The 22,347-nt window shown below is 41.8% G+C and overlaps 1 protein-coding gene across 2 annotated transcripts in view; it reads left to right on the top strand.

Moving 5' to 3' along the window:
- The window catches only part of LOC125005948 (leucine-rich repeat-containing protein 49), a 31,839-nt gene extending 9,748 nt beyond the window's left edge, over positions 1-22,091 (top strand). Inside the window, exons 9-18 of one of the 2 annotated variants that reach the window (XM_047581619.1) lie at positions 2,755-2,816; positions 4,493-4,640; positions 7,098-7,181; positions 8,530-8,702; positions 9,441-9,536; positions 14,589-14,823; positions 15,650-15,835; positions 16,484-16,593; positions 19,115-19,268; positions 21,323-22,091. In XM_047581619.1, coding sequence (XP_047437575.1) covers positions 2,755-2,816; positions 4,493-4,640; positions 7,098-7,181; positions 8,530-8,702; positions 9,441-9,536; positions 14,589-14,823; positions 15,650-15,835; positions 16,484-16,593; positions 19,115-19,268; positions 21,323-21,538 — 1,464 coding nt within the window. In that variant the 3' untranslated portion in view covers positions 21,539-22,091. Of the gene's footprint in view, positions 1-2,754; positions 2,817-4,492; positions 4,641-7,097; positions 7,182-8,526; positions 8,703-9,440; positions 9,537-14,588; positions 14,824-15,649; positions 15,836-16,483; positions 16,594-19,114; positions 19,269-21,322 lie in introns of both variants that reach the window. The other variant, XM_047581618.1, reaches the window with a different exon arrangement.
- Positions 22,092-22,347: the final 256 nt, after the last annotated feature.

The raw sequence follows: 22,347 nt of genomic DNA, 5'->3' as shown, positions 1-22,347 counted from the left end.
TTCCATTATGGCATTCTTTGACAGCCCGTTAATAATGCATTTCACATTTTTGACAGCGGCAACAATGATTTGTTTGGAAGAGAAGAGCAAACAGCATTAGCAATAATAAAAGAGACAAAGCCAAAAGGGTTCACCTGGAGGCAGACCGTGCTTGGATTAGCAGGAGAAGGGCATGTCCTCTACTGAGCCAACTGCGTATCAAGATGGTAAATGTATAAAAAATCTGCGATATACTTCTGTAGTTCTACCGTAGCTCAGTTATCTCAATACAGTGTATGCGTAACGTCAGCTCTACCCCTTATATACTGTCACAGTTTGTGGACAAAAGAACTTCTTAGCTGCGACTGCAAATTCATGAGGAAGTCACATTAAGGCAAAACATTTTGATTGACATGAGATCTTTGTGAAGTGTCGTGCAAGAAAAGCACAGCAATGCGTACTTAATACGACAGCATCCGCGATTCCCGCATACAATAGCAGAGATCAGATGTGGGCCGGTTAATGTGAGGTCACACCTCAAGTCTGCTCTATTCAAAGAACCGGCCACAAAACCCAACTTTCACTGCAACCGTCCTAGCATCCGATTTTACCTGTGTGTTTATTTGTGCAGCTTTTATGCTCCTTTGTGGCGTGTGTTGCTGCATGCAGCAAAGACAACAGTGATGAGAGGTTTTTGTGTTTTTGAGTTATGCTCCTGCCAGTGCTCTGTGTGAGTGTGAAAAATGGAGACACGCAAGCTGTCAGTGAAAAGAGGGTGGAGCCGGGATAAAGAGGTGAATGCACGGGCACACGGATACATAAATACACACCCGCAGGCATACAGACACACACACACATAGCAGCAGCAGCAGCAGTAGCAGCATGCCCAGCTGCACAACTGATCCTGTGAGCTGATTGGCTCTGATCAATCAGGTTTTTCTGCAAAAGGGAGCACATTGGTGGGCGATTGCTATGCAGCTCATCAGCTCAGTGATGACATCATTCTGTCTGAGACAGGGTTTCTATATTTAGGCTCAGCCAACATTCACTGGCTGCTGCTTTTCTAGCATCTAACAGTGGCTGGGACAGACAGAGATTCTGGGAATGTGGTGGATGGTCAGTGTTGGCTAGCGCTCACCGGATAGCATGACTTGCAGTTTTTTTTAAAAAAAAAAAAAAGGGAAAGAAAGAAATCTGTATTGCTGCAGAGTGAAGCATTACACAACCAAAAGAATAGAAAGGGTAACACACAGTCTTTTTAAGCTCAATGGAAATTATGTATAAACTAATTAAGCAGCTAAAAAACTAAAATAATAAAGCCCTGATGTATATTTTATTATGAAAGACTTAGATTGAACAAACAATTGCCAGTTATCTTTAAGTTTCTTTTAGTTTGATATATATATATTCACTTAACTGTTGTAAAACATATTTTAGAAAACTGTTAAACAGACTCAAGTATTGCTACTAACTCAGCTGGACCAAACCTAATTCATAAGGCGTGAATAGATTTATAATGATAAAGTATCACCATGAAAGCTTTTTACTAGATTTTAAACGTTGAGGCATGGGCAGTGAACGATGGAGATAACGATGTTATGTGTTTCAATTTTAATCTATTTGTTTGGAGGACCAGCTTGTGGCAGATTTCGGCTTTCTCTGTTTTGCAAAATAATGTAACAAATAAATCATTGTTGGTTGGTAAAAGGGGGGAATCCAGATTTACTAAATGTGTAAAATTACACAAATACAGTTGATGTTTTACTGTGGATGTGCAAACAAAGACAAAAGTTAATCCAAACTGACATTGCCAGGTTCGTCAGGTTCATGTGCAGTGCTTAACACATATACAGTATCTTCAGGATGTTATATAGTCTGCTTGTTGGAGTAGTATATAGTAGTTTTTTTTTGGTAGGAGCTAATTGGACCTAAATAATGAGACTCTGCTCCAGTGTTGTACTGTTATCTGCAGAGGAGCTAGCATAGCCTCAATGCTAGAACAGAGACAGGCAGCAGCACTGAGGGAGGTTGCAAGGCGTTGGCTGGGTGGATGCTGACGCAGCTCATTCAGACTGCTGCTGGGAGTGTCTTCTTTGCCTCCATCATGAGCAGCACTTTCCATCCACACGCAGCTCAGACTTTAATACTACTGAACATGATGTACCCTCACGCCACCATCTGATGAGTCCCTGTGGTCGTGACATTGCCTTTGTCCCCGTGTGTCCAGTTCAACATGCCAGCTGTCCAGCTGCTGCTCTGCACCCCACCCCCTCGTTTAATTCTGCATCGATTTTGATGCCGAGCTCGCCTGGCTGTGAGCCCCATCCCAGCTAGTTGCCAATGCATTTACTCCAGCTATTGCTCTTGCGTGATGAGATGCAGTGCCACCGCTAGCTGCTTGTGTACAGCTAAATCCATATTGCTGTGAGCATTTCAAGTTAGCTTCCTGCAGCAGGGGATCTCTGCATTAGCGCAACACAGTCTCCGTTCTCCCTCCCTTCCCCCATTCTTCCTCATGCTCTCTCTCTCACTCTCTCTCTCTCTCGCCCCTCCTCTCCATGTGCAGACGAGGAAGCGTGCTGTGTGTGTGTGTGTGTGCATGCGCAGGGTGGATGGGGATGCTGTGTGCTGGAACTGAGAGCTGCAAGGTGACTGTGGAAATGGAGAGGGATACAGCACTCTGACGACAGTGACGATGCAGTGCCCTCTTCCTGAGCACCTTCACTTCACATCCCACCATCTCTCTGTCTTCCCTCTCCCTCTTTGCCTTTCTAGACCGAGGTGGACCGCCTGCCCTGCTTGCAGCGACTGTTTCTCAGCTGCAACAACATCTCCAGGTAAGAGCTCGTACCACTTAACTCCCTCCTCCCCACACGGCAGGGACGGGGATGGTGGCCGGGCAGTGCCACGTCCACTCCCATGGGCTGTTGGCCACTCCTGGTCAACAGTAACACTTACTCACAGGTTGGATGTGGTGGACAGTTACTGTAACCTACAAAACAACAACCTCAGTGTGATCTTTATTAGTATTTTACATGTTACCTTAGCTGCCGGTCATTGTATTTATGACAGCAGCATAGACAGGTGAGAGTGTGTAGGGCGACTGAGAGATGTGTTGTATTTTTCTCTGTGCATCAGATGGTTTCACACGCTTTTTGATATGTTGTGTTTTGTGTTTCCCCATAAGAGAGACCTGCATGCGTGATTCAGGGTGGGACAGTAGTCATTAGCCTCCTTGACCATTGTCACCTTGTGCTGTGATAGATCTGACCTGACAGTTCAAGCCAGCTGCTCTTCTAGTGTGACAAAGCAAGCAAGTGACCATTTAAACTCCCTGGGACTTTATAAAGTTCCACCCAGTTCAAAGTATAATGCTCATTCTGCTAATTGTCATAGTTTATGCACGTATAATTCTTCTTCTTTGCAGTGTCCTACTTTCGATGAGGATGTTTTAATTCAGACTGCTCATGATAATGTATGCTTGTAACGGCATTGTAGACACCTGGTGTGTGTTCCCTATGAAACGGTTAAATTCTGAGGAGAGCATTTATGCTTTGTTGCTAGGTAGAGAGACTGAGCACACTCATGTGCTTGGTGCAGTCAGTCTTACTCAGTGGAAGATGTTGGAACACGAATTCCTCACAAATGTCTGCAAATATGAATTTGATTTATCGTAATATAACATTTTAACGAAATGTGCCTGAATTAAGTTAGACACATAATTTTATAGGAATAACACATATTATAATACATGTTCAATATAGACACATAAGAATGTATTGCACTGATAACAGTATTAGATTACCAGGCTAACATTATTTCCACAAAACAGTATGTTCCATTGTACAGGAGAGACCTGACTTTGTGAGCATTTGCTGCCACTTCCCAGCTTCCCCAAACTAAATGGGAGTTGTTAGATTTTGCTATGTATTAGCCTGAGCTCAATCACCATCCAGTGTTTGTTGCTCTTGCTTTCATAGTTCATCAGAGGTTATCATCTGACCCTCTTTAGCATTCAGGGGATCCTCTGGCTAGGATCAGACACAGTGTAGTGGACCCAAGTGTAGTCGCCAGCAAATGATTTATCAAGGTTATTATCATAAATTAGCTGTGATAGCATCTCCACTGGCTTTCATAACATGACTCTGCTTTTTCATGTCTCCTTTTGCCACAGGGTGATATCAACAGTGTAGCAGTGTAGCGTTTTCTTCGCTCATTGCCCCTTGAGTAATGTTATGCTGCCAGACTGCCTGCTAAATTACCATGGCTTGTTTTAGCTCGGCTCCTTCCTCTCATTACAAACTAAAGAAAAGTTTCAGAACGAAGCCATGCTGTAGATGGTGAGGTTGTCTTAAATGACTTACCTGGTGGATAATTACCTGGCTTCCCAGAACTATTTCATCATGCCTCTGCAATAGTAAGGATTCAGTGTAGTAATTCTTTGTGTTGAAAGGGGTGTTATGTTAAGCTTTAACTTATTATCTTATTCTGAATGTTCTTTCTTCGTCTGTAGTTTTGATCAGCTAGTCTGCCTTGGAGAGTCTCACACCCTTTCTGAGCTCACCCTGGATGGGAATCCCGTAGCCCTGGAGACATGGTACAAGCAGGCCGTCCTGCGCTGTGTGCTTCATCTGAGACAGCTGGACATGAAGCGCATCACAGTAAGACTAAAGTGTTAACTATGTCTGTGTGTGTTTTCCAGAGAGAAACTGGCCACTAGCCAAATGCTGCAGCCAAATTTCTCTATGCCTGCTTACTCAATTGCCCTTTGAGATATCTTGTTTAATTTCCATACGTCGATTACAGCACATCATCGTGACCACAATGGGAAAACATCATGTTTGTGTCATTGTTTACTGTATCCCTTAATTGTCTCACAATGGGTCCCACAGCCATGGAGAGGACGGGAGGCGCTGCACCTCTAACCACTACTCCACAGCTCCCCATTTCTTTTTTCAACAATAAGGAAGATAGATGTACAAATATTGGTGAAGGAAAGTGTAGCCCAGCTAATAAGAAGATGTCCGACATAAACATGTGAATGACCTTAACCTTATAATAGGGTCAAAATTTCAGCCCCAGATAAGAAGACTTGTGAGTTTATTTCAGGTCCAGGTCAATGAAGTTACCATATATGCACTTCCTTGCCCTTAAGTGCTAAAAGACAAAATCTAAACATGTATTTTAGAGGTGCTGATTCAGGCACTTGTCAGCATATATATATTATCACATTAGACAACATTAGGCCCTTTCTTCACCTACCCATTAAAGCAGTTAAGCTGCATGTTCCCTCCTCTTTGCTGATTGGCTGATTGGTGCAAACCATATGCTTCTTGACTTCTCTGAGAGGCACCAGGGTGCAATTTAAAATGTGGGTGGAAGTTACCAAATATGATTCCTCATCCAAAAAAGGGTTAAAAGCATAACCACTTTTGCAACGAGTGGCTACACTCCATCATATTTTCCAAACCATCATACTTTCATGTTCAGATAATAGTCCACACATTTGTCATTTTCTGAACATATGTTGCTGAAGAAACTCTGCATGCTGATTCTTGACAGTTCAAAACCAGCTTATTGTGAACCTGCAGAATCTCCCATTTACTGTAAATAGGGCATCTCCAAGCTAACATTCATGTCTATGATGACACCGGCACGGCATTATTGATGCTCTCTATTGCACATTAGGGGTAGAAATGAGTTAGTGCAAAGCATTGACGGTAAGCTAAGTATTTACAGTACACGTAATCTAGATATAGAAGTTACAAAACAATAATTATTCTCATTAAACATTGTGTATATTGTGAATAAACAGTGTGTCAGCAATGTGCTACGTTGTCAGCATGCCTTTAGAAGCTGTCAAACAGGTAGCACCCAGGTCTGAGCTTGTACTTCCAAAGAACCTGTAAGTACCACACACCTTGCCCTCAAAGCATAATGCTGATAGGAAACTCCATGTTTTTACTTGAGTTTTAGATAAATGTGGTCCTTAACAGGTTTCGCAAGTTTTAAGGTCTGGGTCTGTTAAAGCTCAGCAACAAGCTACTGCCCACGTCTGTAAATGTTTATTTCAGATCGTTTACATGGAAAGTATTGTCGTGACAACAGAACAGCATAGGCATTGCAGAAGCATTAACATTTTTTCAGTGTGTATCATGACATTGCTGGGGGGGGAATCTTTGTGTTAGCCAGAGAAGCTCTAGACTTTCCTCTTAATTTGATTTGCAATAACACACTTGCTGTCACTATGCTGTAGGAATCTGTGCCTGACTGCTGGTACACTGGTTATCATTTATGAATGAAAGGGGTAAATGTATCGTAGATGAAATATATTATCATTTGTTTTATTATATTAATATTCCCTGGACTAGCAAGAGTATAATGTGTGTAGCTGAACTGTAATCTGCCTTTAACAGGGCACATAGGGCTTTTATTAAAGAAATAAACTAGTTCAAGAAAAACGTGTGTGTTAGGATGTTAGGATTTTTTAAATTCACAGTACAGGTGACAATATTTAATTTGACCGAAACCTTAACAGCCAAATAAGGAACAGATTGTGTGTAAGCTCTCTAAACAAAGACTGTGCCTGTGAAAAACAGCAGCCATTGCAATCAATAATATATTGATCAGTTTGAGAACAGCATCCACACTTTGGTATCATAATCTGTTTTTATAACAAAATTAGTTTTGAGCAGCGGCATACAGGTCCAGTCTTCGTCTGTTTCCGCTAGCTGACTTCTTTGTCTTGAATCCGGCGAGGCTCACATTTTGCCTCTATTGATCAGCCTGAAGCATCGTCTCTTCTGTCTCGTCACACGGCGGACAGCTGAATATCCCCCTTCTCTTAGCTGGCACACTGAGATTGTGTTGGCAGCATTGCATTCTGGGAGTTTTGGCTTTCCCCAACAGCTGGGCTCAGTTTATTTGAGACTGAAAATCGGAGAGATAATCCTGTGATGCAGCCGGCTGGTGTGAGAATCTCTCTCAACCTCCAAAGTGGTCCACTTCTGGTGCAGAGAGCAGTCTTTCTGGCAGCGTCTTTTGTGGTGCCCCTCTCTTGAATAATTCAGAACTCATGAATGGAGCGACTCTCTGATTGCACTAGCTATGTTTTTCAGGACGAGGATCGGCGTATGGCAGGTGTACAGGCTCGAAAAGAGGAGGAAAAGAAGCGGGAGAGTCACAAGCAGACCATTCATAAGGTACCACTCTGATCTGGTTTGCTGTCGTTTGTCTTTGTCTGTCTGGATTTAGCATTTGCATACATATATATAGCACATTGCCGCTTACACATCACACAGTAGGTTCTCTGAATGCAGCGGTGCCTTTTCCTTGAGCTGAATGTTGTGTAGTTACGTCTGAAATCACCAGGCTGCTAAATGGAGCCCTGACAATCTTAAAGCTGACAGCATTTCTAAACTGCCACATTTAAGTGGCGAGATCTGATGGGTTTCACCATCCTCTCTATGTATACATATATATACACATAAATATATATATGGGACTCAGGTTCAGGATTAATGTGTGTATTTAGATAACAGCCAATCCCTTTGGATTCTTAAAGTTTTTTGCAACTGTCTACTGTCTGTTTTTTTTGTTCGCCTTGCACAACAAATGATAGCTAACAAGAACGCTCTACAATATTAATGTTCAGGATTGTTTTGTTTTGTTTCCTCCCTTTTTGCTACATCTCTTTCTGTCTTATGTATCTCAGGATTGATGAGGCTATGGTTTAGTGGGTCATTAAATTTTTTGGCTGCATCGTAGAGTGGATTATTTTATGTACTAAACTCCAGTATCGTTCAGGGGATGCAGTGGGGTACACTGGTGCTTTATTTTTAAATATACCTGTAAATTAAGACTTTATTTCTGTAAATGATCCAACATGTTCCGTCTTGCACATCGGTTCTGCAGTAAATGTTGTGCGTGTGCCAAAGCTCATGTTGTGTCCTTTAGTGAGAGACTGAGTCTCAGTAACCCAACTCTTGCTAATCCTTAGTGTTGAGAAAATGTTATATTGCATGCCACAGGCCGGGGTTAATGAGGGCGAAGAACTCACTGTGAAATGATACTGACTCACCCCTGCATCAAGGAGTGGCACATTCCATAGCTGAGCATATCAAAACTACAGCTTGGCCAAGAAAGAACAATTAAACGTCGAAGAGAAACTGCAGTCGTGTCTCTTGCAGGGTGGCATGTCACTGTTTCTGCTGTAAAAGCCAACTGCAGTTAAATCAAAATGCTGGAATGTGGTAATCAGAGATACTAAATAGGGCCAATACATGCCTATACAATTTCACATCTGACCTCGGGGAGGTGTTATGTCTGTCATAGTGAAATTAGTGAGAAATTTATTTACTCTGTTGAGGATCGTTTACCAGAGACAAGCAAGCCGTGGTCAAATCAAAATACAGAGAGAACTTGTACTAGCGTAGTTTTTTTTTTGTGCTCTATGTTCTGCTCAGGCAAATTGTCACTTGAAACCTTTTCTGTTCTCTTTGTGTGTGTGTGTGTGTGTGTATTTGTGTGTGTGATCTGTTCATCAAGGAGAAGCGGCGTCTGGCAATCCGTAATGCAGCACAGCAGTGGGAGGGAGTCAGGGCCTGTCTGGAGCTGCCACCAACGAACGGTGCTAAAGAAGAAGTCAGTCCAGAGAACAGCCCTGCTCACAGCCCCGCCCAGACCAATGGCCACGCACAGGAGCCTTCTCCGGACGAGCCGAGGTACACGCCACATCTACAGGGAAACAAGATTCATTTCAGAGCTGCTGCTGGCGGACCCTCTAGGGAGAGGATTGTCTTTCAGCGGGTCAGTTTGGCCGCCATTTTCATGCAGACTGAAATGTCTCAACAAGGACCGGGTGAAATTGTGAACAGACATTCACAGTCCCTGGAAGAAGACCAGTCTAAGTGATTTTAAGTGAATTTCCCTCGAAGGACCAAAATTCCCTTGTAGAGATCAAAGCCCCCCTTTCAGGATTTATTGCAGTGCTCGCCATCCTCAAGTCAAAATTTTAATTTGTCCCATATTTTGGTTTACCAACAAGTGCCTGAGGAACTAATGACATTTGACAGTTGTTGTGCAAATCTTTAATAATTGCAGCGCCTTCTAAATGGATGCACCATAGCCAATGACAGGAAAATTGTCTTAAAGGAGGGACAGAATAAGTTGTACTTGACAGCCTTGACAAGACATTAAAATACTCTGGACTGTTGGTTTAACTGACATCTGATGGAGAGAAAATGACATAGTTTGTTGATATAAGTGGGAGAGAGTGAGAAACACAAGCAGCAGTGAGACAAGTCCGATGTGTGCGATGCAGATATTTGTAATCCAGTTTGAGATTGTGTATATTTGTGTTTTTTTTTTCTCATTTTGATTGTTTGAGCAGTGTTTAATTGCTTCTCAAAAGAATGGTTTCCTCAGTTGCTGAGCAGATTTTCTTTCTTTTTTTTAATCAGGCGGATTAGTCCAGGTTCAGGACCAGAGCGACCATCTGGGGGAACAGAAAGCCGACTCCGCACCAACAGCCGTCCTAACAGCCCCCGAGATCCCAAGTAAGACAAATTGCTCTCATGATTGCTCTGTCAGTTAGATTGGACGTTGCTTTTGAGCCTGATAGTGTCACAATCTGCATAGTTAAGAATATTCCGTGTTGTTCGTTGGCTGCTCCTGTTATTAATGCTTTCATGCTGTGTTTCTAACAACAGTAGATACATCATCTAAACTAACTGAATTAGCCCCTGCAACAACTGGATTCAGTAATCCTGAAATATTCTTGGGAAACACAGTGACGCCATTACTTACTCCAGGGACACGAGCCCTGGCTGTTCAGAAGCTCTGTGAGATGTCTGCGAAAATCAGTACATGCATGTTTAAGATGTCTGAAGACAGTTTCGTCCTTCCACTGTTTATACGGTGATGTCGGATGGGCTCTAAATCAACAGTCTGCACACAGTCCAATGTGAACGTGTAGCACTGGTTTCTCTCCTACAACGAATGTAATCCAGGTCCGGATGAGTTATGAGGGGGAGGACTGTGATGAAAGTGGGGACTGTGTCAAGGTCTATTATTACATGTTTAAAACACGGCCTTTCCTTCCTGCACCAGGATATAAAAATTGCCCTGAAGCAAAATCCTTCAATAGCAACGTCTCACCTTCGCAAGGTCTATCATAACTTCGGTAACATGGATTAACAGGTTAGAGTGACAAAGAAGATCACACTCTTATCATTTAATTTGAAATATTTTGGCTTGACCAAACATGAAGGGAATTTATAAAACGCTTGCACCACCACTACCATGAAACAGACACACAATTTGTGTCAGAGGGTAAAATCTGAAAATGTGAAATTTAAACAGCAGATGGGGAGTTAAAAGTTGTTTTGTTTAATAGTGTGTGGGTTTATAAAAGGGTCATAACGCCCACACAGTGTGGTGTTTCTGTCAGATTGGTGTTTTTTGTTGTTTGCTTGACTACACCATACTCCCTCATCGAGTACATGAAGAGACAACTGCGCATGAACTTTGTTTTGTGAGACCTGTGAGTATCGCTCTGACATCCCCGTGTATGACATCGTCATCATCATTCAAGGGTGTGAATTCCAGGAAATGCTAACAGCAGGGGACGGCTTTTGGTTACGAACCACGAGGAGACAGTGAATGGTTTGTTACAAGTCATCCATAATCCCGCTTCTCTAGAATGTCAGTGAGTTATTCGTCTCTCTGCTGCGTTGAAGGCACACCCACACATCTGGATCAGCTCTTTTGGAGCCAGGGGAACGGGGCAACTACTTGGAGCGTGTGTGTGTATCTGTATGATTAGGCACTGTACTCTATTAAGTTAACTCAAAAAGAAAAACGGAGAAAACTGTTGAGACAACTATTTACCCTTTTCTTATGGTGAGATACTACGCACTATGTCTTTGACTTAATAGGATTCCAAAGTGTGAAAATTTGAACTTCTCTTTTTTCCAAAATGTATTTAAATTAGGTCTTCGAGGCAGGAAAAGTAAAAAAAAGTAATATTAAAGCTAATTACTGAGCTAACTTTGTCACAAAGGGTTAAGGCATATTATAGCTAAATATTATTATTATAATAATATTATACTAACTAATATTAACTAAATATTATAGTCACATCTATGTACACATTACCACAACCACATTCCTTCTGAACATTATTAAATGGGATCAATGGGAAAACTGACTCAGCACCAATCTGTGTTCTAACTCAGTTGAGTTTCAGCGAGCCCGTGAGTTCAGCAGTTTCTCTGAAATGTAACTATTTGAAATCAGACATGTCACAGGGTTTTTCCACATTAACTAACACGAGCTACACCAAGACCTAAATCCATTTAATGTTCACATACTATAAGTGTGTGGTAATGTCACTTTTAGGTGCAACGTGGGATACATCGGCTGGAAAGGACCATCTGTCTGTGTATATAAAGAAAACACATGATGTCATCTCTGGTTGACATTAGCAGCCCCAGTTTGGTGACAAATTAAAACGAGAGAATCAAATGTTGACAGCTCTTTTAGCTTGATAGTGTCAATGTGATTCCTCAAAAATTTATGGGAGCCCGCGTCACTGCCAGATTGTGACTGTGATGCAGGCCCAAGTTTATTCATTTGCAAGTAATTTAAGATTCATTAAGTCTCATTTCCACGGAGGGATGGATAAGGGACGCATGGTAGTGGAAGATTTACAACTCAGAAATCCAACCGTGGAGTTGGTCACCTCGTGGGCAGATGGAAAGCCCTTTATGTTTCAGATGTTCATTTATTACAGGCTTACGCTGAGAACCCGAACAGGTGGTTTTTCAGGCACATGAATCAGTGATACATCTGAACAATGGTGAGAAAAAGGAATAGCAGGGCCCTTGAATGAAACACGAAATCCTAAACCAGCGCGCGCTATAGAACTCTTTCCATTAACCGCCTGCAGGATTCACCACCCAATAACCATCGAGCTGAGCTATTTGTTTTCACTTTTGAACTGTGAACCCTTGGAACGCTGCGTTGTTATGACAGCTCAGAGTAAGATTTCATATGTGTCACTACCACACAGATTTAGGTATTTTTAGACATCTGTGCAAACCGTGTCTTTGGGAGGATTAAGTTGTTGAGAGATGTTCTTTTTAAAAGTCTGTGGGATTAACTGAGATATCCCTAACTGAATTAAATTCAGAGTCTAATAAGCTAGAGCACGATTCCTAATGGTGACAGATCCTTCATTCCATCGCGCCCGCCTTATTCTCATCTTCTTTCTGTAGCGGCGGCGGGTTAATGTCATGAGGGGATTCAGGGCCACCTGGCAGCCTTTCAAATATGATTATGGGGGAACAATATGTGACACAGTTCAGAGTGTGTTGATGGCACACCTCCAGCTGCACGGACATTACTCTCATTCTTTACATTACTTATCTACGTTTTATGCTCAACCTCCTGCACCCCTCTCTAGCTCCTCTTGATTTACTGCCTTTGGCTATTCCATGTCTTGGAGGAGCTGCTTATTCTGATCCTTAAACTGCCTTTCTGTGTCTGGCGCCTCCTTGTCTAGTCCCATCTTTCTACGTCTCCATCCACGTCTGTGCTTAAAACAGGACACACTCAGACGTTGCAGCTTTAAAAGTCCTTTAAAATGATTGTTAATAATTGTTTAAATTCAATCTGGGGCATTATAAGTATCACTTTCTGCACATTTTGTATGGCATTATATTATTTAATTATTTTGTGTGATTCCACACATGACCATCATTTGATTAAGAATAGTTTTCATAGAGGGTGCATCACCGTAACTGTGTAGAAGTAATATGTCTGAATAGTGTGTGTGACAATTCCCATCTGTAACTGCTTTGATGTATGATGTAATCCATTATTTTGTTGGACATGTGATATGTTTTGTAGTGTTGGTGAGCTGTTAAGTATTTAAACCCACTTTCTCACTAACTGAAGTGGAGGGGATTGATGTGGCCTAGTGGTTGGTGTAGCGGGCTTGGAACTGGAAGGTCGTTGACTCAAAGCCAAGGACAGATAGAAAGAAATGTGTGAGGGTGGAGTGGATGAGAAGGATTTCCCCCTTAGCATCCATGGCCAAAGCGGCACTGGGCAAGGCACCAGACCCCCTGACCTCCTCAGGCACTGTAGTCGACTACCCTCTCCTCTGGTCACTACCTCATGTGTGTTTACAAATAAATGGGTCAAATGCAGAGATCCCGTGTAGCCTAGCAGCTTCTTCTTAACTCCAGTAGGACTGGGTCAACTTTTACAACTATGTTATATTAACTGAAAGCTACAACATGACTTTGGACACAAGTTTTGCGATTTAGGACAAAAAAATAAACTGGTCTGTTTTCGTTTTGCCTTTGCACCAGAAAACGCCATGGTCGGACGCATTATGTTCATTTCATACTTGAGCACGCAACATCTCAGAAACGCCTTGAGGCAGTGTCTTCAAATCAGGCTGAAACATATGACTGAAGAATTAACAGATTCGATTTGAATGGTCAAACGACACTAAGTGTTCGAAAGGTGAAATGTCAACTTCCCTCAGGCATTTTAACATTCTGCACTTTTATTGCATTTCATTAAAAATCTCCACTACTTATTTGAGTCTGGACAGACAGATGCAAACTGCAACTGCAGCGTGTCTTTTCTCCCTGGCATTTTTCCTTTTTTGGTCCTCCTTGTTAATCTGATGGATTCTCCAGTCTGCTTTAGCCTATCTTCCATTTTAAAGCCTCTGATAATCCAGTTTAACCATTTGCTAAGTTCCCCCAAGTCTTTGGTAATCTTTTTGCAATTCATTTAGAAGATCTCTGAAGTACAGAGAAACATGCTCTCAGGAGGATCAGTATAAGAATACGCAACAATAGTGGTCATAACAAACAAGATCACCTACATGTTTTTTTTTCCTACAGTATACACTGTCCATACTTACACGTACTTACGTATTAACACTGTAATATATATATATATGTCTTCTTCCACTTACTTTCTTTTTTTTCTCACCTCACAACATGCACACTTTCTGAAATTCGGTCCGAGCAAGATCCTTGGATTAGACTTCTGTAAGCAAAGGATTAGTCTCCTAACCACTGTGGCTCTCTGTTGCGGTGCTTGGGTGGGTGTGATATATGAATAGAGTGATTAGTACGTTGGCGGGCTGAACTCAAAATGATCTGTGTTGAGTAGGGTGCAGCCGGTAGCCATCTGATGCCCTGCTATGCCGAAAACTCCCCTGAGTGTCAGCAGATCCAGAAGGCTGAGCACAAGGACCCGAGCAGGGAGATTATGTCTCCTTGAGACTCGCCCAGATTCTCCACTCTCACGACTCTCTTATCAGGCGAGGGCACTTCATCTGTCGCACAGGAAAATAAAAACAAATGGGCCTTACAAATAGGACATTGTCTGGACTAGTGAGTGTTCTCTTGCCTTTTCCTTCCCTTAGCACAATGGCTGAGTTTTCAAGCAAATGTAAGCAAAACACTTTTGGCTCGGAGACGTTCTTCAAGTTACACAAGGTAACAAATTCAGTGGATTGAGCATATCATGACTGACTTACAAAGGACTGTTTTGTGTGTGTGTTTGTGCATATTTTACAGACTTGTGGAGACAGGGAGCGGCAGTGTTCAGAGCTTGTCCTTGTCTGACAGTCACCTGGCGGAGCTAGATGGAGATACCCTACGTTTATTCGGACTCGGAGCCCTGGAGGCCCTGGAGCGGGGCTGGGGCGTTCAGACCGCTGGTGCTGTCACTGTAATAACCTTTCGCTACATCAACTTTGATGCCATTGTACCAACACTGCCGCGATTAAGGATCAAGTTCCCAAATCTGTTGGTGAGGCCATGTACATAAAGCATGAAACGGTTTGACATTTTTCGACAATTTACGCTTCACACATGGTTGGGGCGAATCCTAAATGTAATCTAACACTAAACTGCCATCACATCAACAAGTAGGGAAGACTTTAAAGCTAGTGGATAGAGAAGTCTTTCTTTGCTGTACAGTTTTCCCTTCATCTGCCGAACCATTTCCTATATTAGATGTTGGAACTTGTAGAGCTACAGCACCATATAGACTCAATGTGCTTTTCCGCATCATCAAGCCTTTACAGATAATTAAAGGTGCTGAATGTCCAGTTATATTCAACCTCCTGCACAAAAACACCATTTCTTTCTGGGCGTTTTACATAATTTTCTCGACCCAATTTGCCGTAATTACACGGTTGTCAGTGCTGTGGCAAAGGGAACGCTGACACTGTTAGGACTGAAGCTAGAACATATGGTGTATGATATGAAGTATGAATTCCTTTTACTTCAGATACACTTGTTAGTGTAGTGAACATCTCTCAGGTGTCCCTTGTGTATCGCAAAAAAAATGTCTTCTTGCCTCCACGCAGAGAAACCAAAATAAAGGGAAATACTGAGAGATGAACTTGGCTCATGTATCGTATTATCACAATTTCTGTTCAAAGCATCTTGTGTTTCCTTGAATGTGTGCATGAGGATATGTTTTGAATCCTTTTGTCTAAGGCAAACAAAACCTCTAATCTAGTCTCTAATCATAACTTAGTGGATTACAGGCACATACATACCTTAAACATTGTACTGTCGCGACCTGTTGTTTCATCTGAGACAAACCTGTTGCTTTTTTTTTTTTCTAGCACCTGATCTTCCTGGAAACCAACATCAGCCGCCTGCCCCAGCTGGCGGCCCTGGCTCAGGTGAGGCGTCTAGACCAGCTGACCATCCATCCAGAGGGCAACCCAGTGGTCAGTCTGGCTCTGTGGCGCTCCTTCATCATCTACCGCCTCTACCACTTCAACCTGCAGAGGATCAATGGCCAGGAGGTGAGGACCCTATAAAATTCACCTTGAATTGTATGTTTTTATATATATTATCTTTATATTTATTATAATTATAAAATATTGTATTAGTGTACAAACCACAGGTTAGCTTAGCATAGAATAGACAAAGGAAAAGGAAAACATTTGTTCTTTGAATAATTGGTTTGTTCTATTATCTCTAGTTTGTGAGAAACTAAAGTGTAAAATACACATCCTATTCTGGACTGTGCCTCAGCTGTTAGCAATAACTTCCTTGACCTGGTTGTGTGATAAACGATTCCAAGAGAAAATCTGACACATACCTCCCTCTCAAGACTGTATTTTTGTTCACAACTCTGTCTTTGTTTGGATAAAACAAAAAATGTGCTTTAGCTGTGCTTATACCGTAGGTGGCTTTTTTTTTTAAGCTTCAGACAGAATCAGGTTAGCTCTCTGTTGTCTTTTTTTTTTAACAGGTGTGCAGCTGCAGCTTCGTAATTCCTCTACATTAAAAACTTATTTTTGACTCGACTTGATAAATGATCTTTAAATTACTTTACACCTGCCGCTAGACAAATGCCACGACAAAGCTGTAAGTCTTACCTTTGTGTTGAGTTACATGAAAAAGTGTTGGTGTGTTTGTATGTGTGTGTGTTTGTGTGTCTACCTCAGGTGACCATGAATGATGTGATTGCTGCAGAGCGTGTGTTTGGGACACTGGGTCATATAGCAGCCACTGAAACTCCACGTTGCCGTCTCCTCCTCCTGCTGGAGGAGTCCAGGTGAGACTCACGTAACCGCAACATAACTTTACTTACAGTTGAACGGCAGGTGTTTGCTGTGATTTGGACTGTGTATGTTTTTGGTTGTAATATGAAGAGATTGCGTGGATTCCTAAACGTGTATGTGTGAGTTGCGGCTTTAGTGTGCAAGCTTCACGTACATGTGCGTGCATGCCTGTGTGTAGCGTTTTGTACAGTATACATTTGTGTGAGTTTGTTTTTGTGAAATGCTTAGACTGAGCCTGGTACCAAGAAGCCAGGGAATTAGCCCAATGTGTGAGGCTAAGGGTGGATACTTGGCACTTGGACACATTCCTCTTTCACCAGCCAAAAAGCTCTGGGGATCTGTCATCCTGGGTCAATGAAAATCGTCCTCTCAAAGCAGAAATCTGGCCAATTTGTCACGCACAAGATTATTTTTAATTGGTTAGGAGCGAAGTGTAAATTAAGAAAGTTTGGAAGCAAAACTGCACATTGTACTACTGTTCCTTGTGAATAAATCGTCAGGTCTGTTGGTCAGGAGAAGTATTTCTCTGATGGCCTTATTCAAATAATTAAGTTAATCAACCTGGAGAGACTGAGAAACAAGTCAGATTAAACTAACTGTGTGCAGGGGGAAGAAGATCACCAAAGGATGAATAAGATGGTCCCTGAATGATGGAAAATCCCCAGAGTCTAGACACTGGTGGTGGTGATGATTAAATCATCTTGAGAATGTATCATGAGAGGTCGCAGGCCTTCATGAGAGGGAAACATCTGTTTTGATTTAGATTTGATCGAAACGTCAAAGCTCCTGACATCTTTGTAGTAATGAATTCAAGTAACCCACCAATTAGTTATTTGTAACTAACTCAGGAAAGGGAATTATGAATAAGCAAAAACAATGCAAACATTTTGAGTCCTTTTGTGTCAAGTTTCATGCAGAGAGGTCTATGAGTAGATAAAGGCCATAATATTCCAACAATTAGAAGATCCATCCCCACTTTGCTCCCTGCCGCTATAACATCCTTTGTATATTATGCTACGTGTGGCCTATTTAAAATCAGTCAATAAGCACTTCCAAGCCTAAACTACAAAGTTCATGATTTTACTGAATTAAATTCTTTCAATTTAATGTTTTGCAGGCTTCACTTTGTCTTGGAGCATTGTGTCTTATTTATATGAGAGACTGCTTCCACCAATCAATAAGATATTTATCTGTAATGACGGGCCCTAATGTCCTCTCTCATTTCCTTTCTTTTCTTCTCTCTCTTCAAGCAAGTTTATACGGTACTTACTTCATGTTTAAGCTCCAGTTTATTCCACAAGTAATTGCAGCATAAGTTTCTATGAGTAGGATAATTAGTTTGTGATGTTTCTGCTTTCATGGGCTGTTTATTTACAGCGTTATCATTGCTAAGAACTCTGTTCACTAGCCTACATAGGCGTTTTTAAGCGTTTTTTTTTTTTTTGTATCAGAAAACTTTTTTTTAAGGTAGCACACATGTATTCACATGATTTCTGCCTCACGCGACCTGTTGACCTTAACAGGTCTCATCAAAGGAAAACTATTGCATAAAAGCTGTATATCTCACCAATGGTAACTATAGCAAAAGGCCTATAATGTAACTTTAATGCATGAAACATTGTGTTTGTAAACGTCAGTCAGAAACTAAGGTAAGTAAAGTTTGTCATTGAACGTTACATATTGTTAACACAAGAACTCTTTCACTCAGCTTGACTTTACCGATCGTTACTGCTCTTCTTTCAAAGGATGTTTTTTTTTTTTTACACACAATTACATTACATTGGATTTAGCTTGACAACAATTATTTCTGATGCCCGTGTGACTCCCACTGACAAACATGCACACGTATAAAGTGTGTGTACACAGCAAAACACACACAGACTGAGCAGATCAGGATTCCTTGAGCTTGTTTTACCTTGTTAGTCAAAATTCCGTGTGATTGATGCACACCAGTGCTTTCAGGCACACACACACACATACACACACTTTACAAACTATCTTATCTCATAAGGAATGTTTGCCTCCAGCCTCCTCTGAAAAGTCTATTTCAGCATCCTGGCAGTGACCTGTAGAACATGTTGGTGCAGTAGTGTATCACATGGGATTTCCTACTGACAGACAGCAACATTTAGTGTAAGTAACAACAGTTTCCTCTACCGCTGTCACCGCTGAAAATAAAAGTAAACATTTCGGGAAGTGTATTTAAATGCAAAATCATTAATATTTAAATTCATTTAAGGCAGTTTGCAGTGTTGCCATCTCATGAATTAGGGGGTTTCAAAGCATTCAATGCTTAACAGTTTTCTGTGCTTGTACCAGCCTTCAGTACCCATGGATGTTTTCAAGCATTATTTTTCTCAAAAACCATGTCTCACACTATTAAGGTGACAGATTTATTTTTCCGTCGAGCACACCTTTACCGCCGTGGTGTTGCTCAATTGCTGCCACACTTTCTCCCAGGCGTCTGTGTGTTTCTGTGCCTGAATCACCCTTCTCTCTCTCTTCACCCCGAAGGAAGCGCCAGCTGCAGTTCTTGTTGGAGGGTCGTGGCCGGCGGGCAGGACTGAGTCCAGAGGAGCTGCGGGATAACGGAAAACTAATGGGAGAAGGCCTGAGCAGAGCGTTGTTTAACTACCCGAGCAGAGACTGCAGCGCAGAAAGTCCTGAGGTTTGCTCCGTTTCATTCACAGTAGTTTCACAACACCCGCAGTGGTTTTAGAAAACGGAACCAGGCTCTTGAAATGATTGAAGATACCAGTTAGGTTGCCACATCAGCCACAACATCCATCTGCTAGCAATCAACAGAGCCTTGTTTAATTGCAGAGTGAGTGCCCATTGTACTTCAGCCTTTATGACATCGGCCTTTCACAAAAAGGAGCTAGAATTACGTATCAAAATGAGCGGATCTCAAAAGTGTTACCATGTCGCCACCTGCCATCACAGATGTTTTGCTGAATGCAGTAGCTCATGAATATGATTTCCTAAAATTACATTACACTGCCATTTTATACGTATTATTATTGACCGCTTATTGTCCTTGTGTCTCTTGGGACGTACATTTACTATGTCATTTTCAAAATAGAAGTTAAAAATAGGTGATAGGAGTCAGGAAAATCAGGCTTCCATTTGTGGCCTTTGAAATGTGGGTAACAAACTGAGTTAGTCGCACTACTATTACTAGAAACTGTGCTTTGGCTGACGTGGCGCATAAACCCCATTTCACATCCCACAGGTTTAACGGTAAACCTCTTTCTTCAACCAAATAAGCTACAGCTAATACGACCGAATGTGGGCTTACTCTTAGTGCTAAATATTACTTTAATCCTTATTCACTATAAAATTCCACTACAATAAACATGTGGGTTTTGGGACAGCCCACTCGTAGCTGAGAAGATTAATACTATAACTACCATGGCCTCTTCATTCTTTGCTGACACAAACCTGGCAGTGGCACAAATGTGATTTCATCCCGTTTTGTTTGGATGCAACTGGATCCCGATGGCATTAATTTAGCTTTTTGTCCAATTGCATGATAAAACAAACTCTCGAGTTTCATTTATGCAGCTACCAAATAACTGTACATAACTTTTTTAAACTGTCAACACCTCCAATACTGTTGCATTTCTTCCTGAGTGACCAATTTTTATTTAAAGTTTCAAGAAACGTTCAAGTCTTAGTGATTAGACTCAGTTGAGACGTCCTCAGATTTGAGGAAAAGAGGCTGAGCGCGTGTTTAATATAATATAGACTCTGACGTTGTTCACCTTGGCCAGGGCCGGCAGCCATTTTGAATTAGAGTGAAAGTTTGACAGCAATGACATAATTGGCCTAGACCATGCCAAACAATGAGAGAGTCACATGAAGGGAGAGCCATCAATGAATGTGGGCTTTTTTTTACTTCTCAGTGCTGTAGTCTTCCTGACTCAACTAAGGTCGACCTTTATTTGGCTGAACTACACAATTGCTGCTATAGCTACACACTGACATTTTTAAAAAAGAAAAAACCTGTAACATAAGTAGCAAGAAAAGTCAGTGAACCCTTTACAGTTATTTTCACCATCTGAACAAACTAATCATTGTATTTTTCACGTCAGTGTCAATTACATTTATAGTATCAACTTGAAAAAAGTATGTGAGCGCTTTGAATAATAATAATTGGAGTCAGGAGTTAGAAAATTGGAAGCTGCTCAGTGGAGATGTTTTAGCAATGTACTGTACAATGACGGTCCCTAGGAGTGAGCACCCGAATAAGATCCAAAAGCACAAATCAGACATCCCAATGAAGTGAAAGAGAAGCAGCTAAAGACGAACTGGATTCGTTTAATGTCTCTCGTCAAGAATCCACCAAATGCGAGTCGTTGAACGGGCGTGTATCGATGGCAGGACACCATGTAGGTATCTTTCGGGATGACATCACTGTGGCTGTGTGTTGGCTGAAGCTTAGCTGTTTGGTGTTGTAGCATAGCAATGACCCCGAACTAAATCTACTACAGAATTATATTTTAACTACTTTTTCGAGTGACCCTGTGAGAGCCTAGACTGTAACCCAATAGACATAATGTGAAATGAGCTTGTTCACATCAGACATCCTAAGAATATAGCTGAGCTGATGCAGTTGACATTTTACGCAGAAATCCCAGTAATTTCAAAGGTTTCACTTATTTTCTCATGCTATTGTTAAATGAGGTTGAATGAATGACATTGTCTCTGTTTTCCTCACAGGAGGGCACTGTGGAGTCATCAGAGCGCGCTGCCATGATAGAGCAGTACCTCCAGGAGCTGGTCCAAAGGGCATCAGACACCAATCTGAAGGGTGAGGCTCTGCACAAGCTCTGGCCCTCCATGTTCGCGGAGATGGTCAGAGACTGTGTGTTGGAGATGAGGGACCGAGCAGCCTTTCGCCAAACCAGCCTGGCCAAGCTCTCTGAGACTAAGTGAGAGGAACCAAAGGTTCACTCTTTGACCACACACATGCGCACATGTGGACATAGCTACCCTGGGCACCTCCTTGGCTTCATTTCACACTCCATCAGATCATCACTGAATCACTGAAAGGTATATTTCCTAGTCTGTTGGACACTCTTTCTTGAGATGGATGTAGATTATTTTAAAGATGTCTGAAGAAATTGTCACGATAAAGGCAACTGAATGTGGACCGAATGTGGACCGAAAGCACAGTTTGATTCTTAAGAACTGTGAAAAAAAGTTAAAAGGGTTTGGGGTGCATCGCGGTTCCTACGGAGCATCCTGTGCACTTTAAAAGCGTCCTTGAATGACCCCTCTGCCCTGTCATCACCATCAGCTGAAAATGACCAGTGTCTCCTTTCTTGAGACTAGAATGATTTTTCCGTCTTAACATGCGTCTCATGCACCGCTCTGTCACTTCCTCCTGCCTGACGTAAATGCAAGGGCACAGACAAGGACAAGGTCTTTCTTTGTTTACCACTGATTTTCTGTATTGTACTTAGTATTAAAAGATTCTGCATTAACACTATTTGCATTCGTTTCCTACAAATTTCTCACGGGAGGATTGAAATCGGCCTCACAGGCGAATCACTTTTACTCATCGTGCAGACATTCTCCCGTCCGACAAAATGAATCCACCTCTAAAGTGTGTCTCAAGGGCAGTCTAGGTTCACTTTAAAAGACAACATTATTGCCACCTCGTAGGCCACTGGTTTCCTGTTGAGCAAAATGTGCGTGCTAGGAGGTCTCAAAACTGCCAAGGGTCCTCTGAGGTTTTATGA

The sequence above is a fragment of the Mugil cephalus genome, chromosome 3 (genome assembly GCF_022458985.1).
Source record: "Mugil cephalus isolate CIBA_MC_2020 chromosome 3, CIBA_Mcephalus_1.1, whole genome shotgun sequence".
NCBI lineage: Eukaryota > Metazoa > Chordata > Actinopteri > Mugiliformes > Mugilidae > Mugil > Mugil cephalus.
This window is presented reverse-complemented; position numbering and strand designations above follow the sequence as displayed.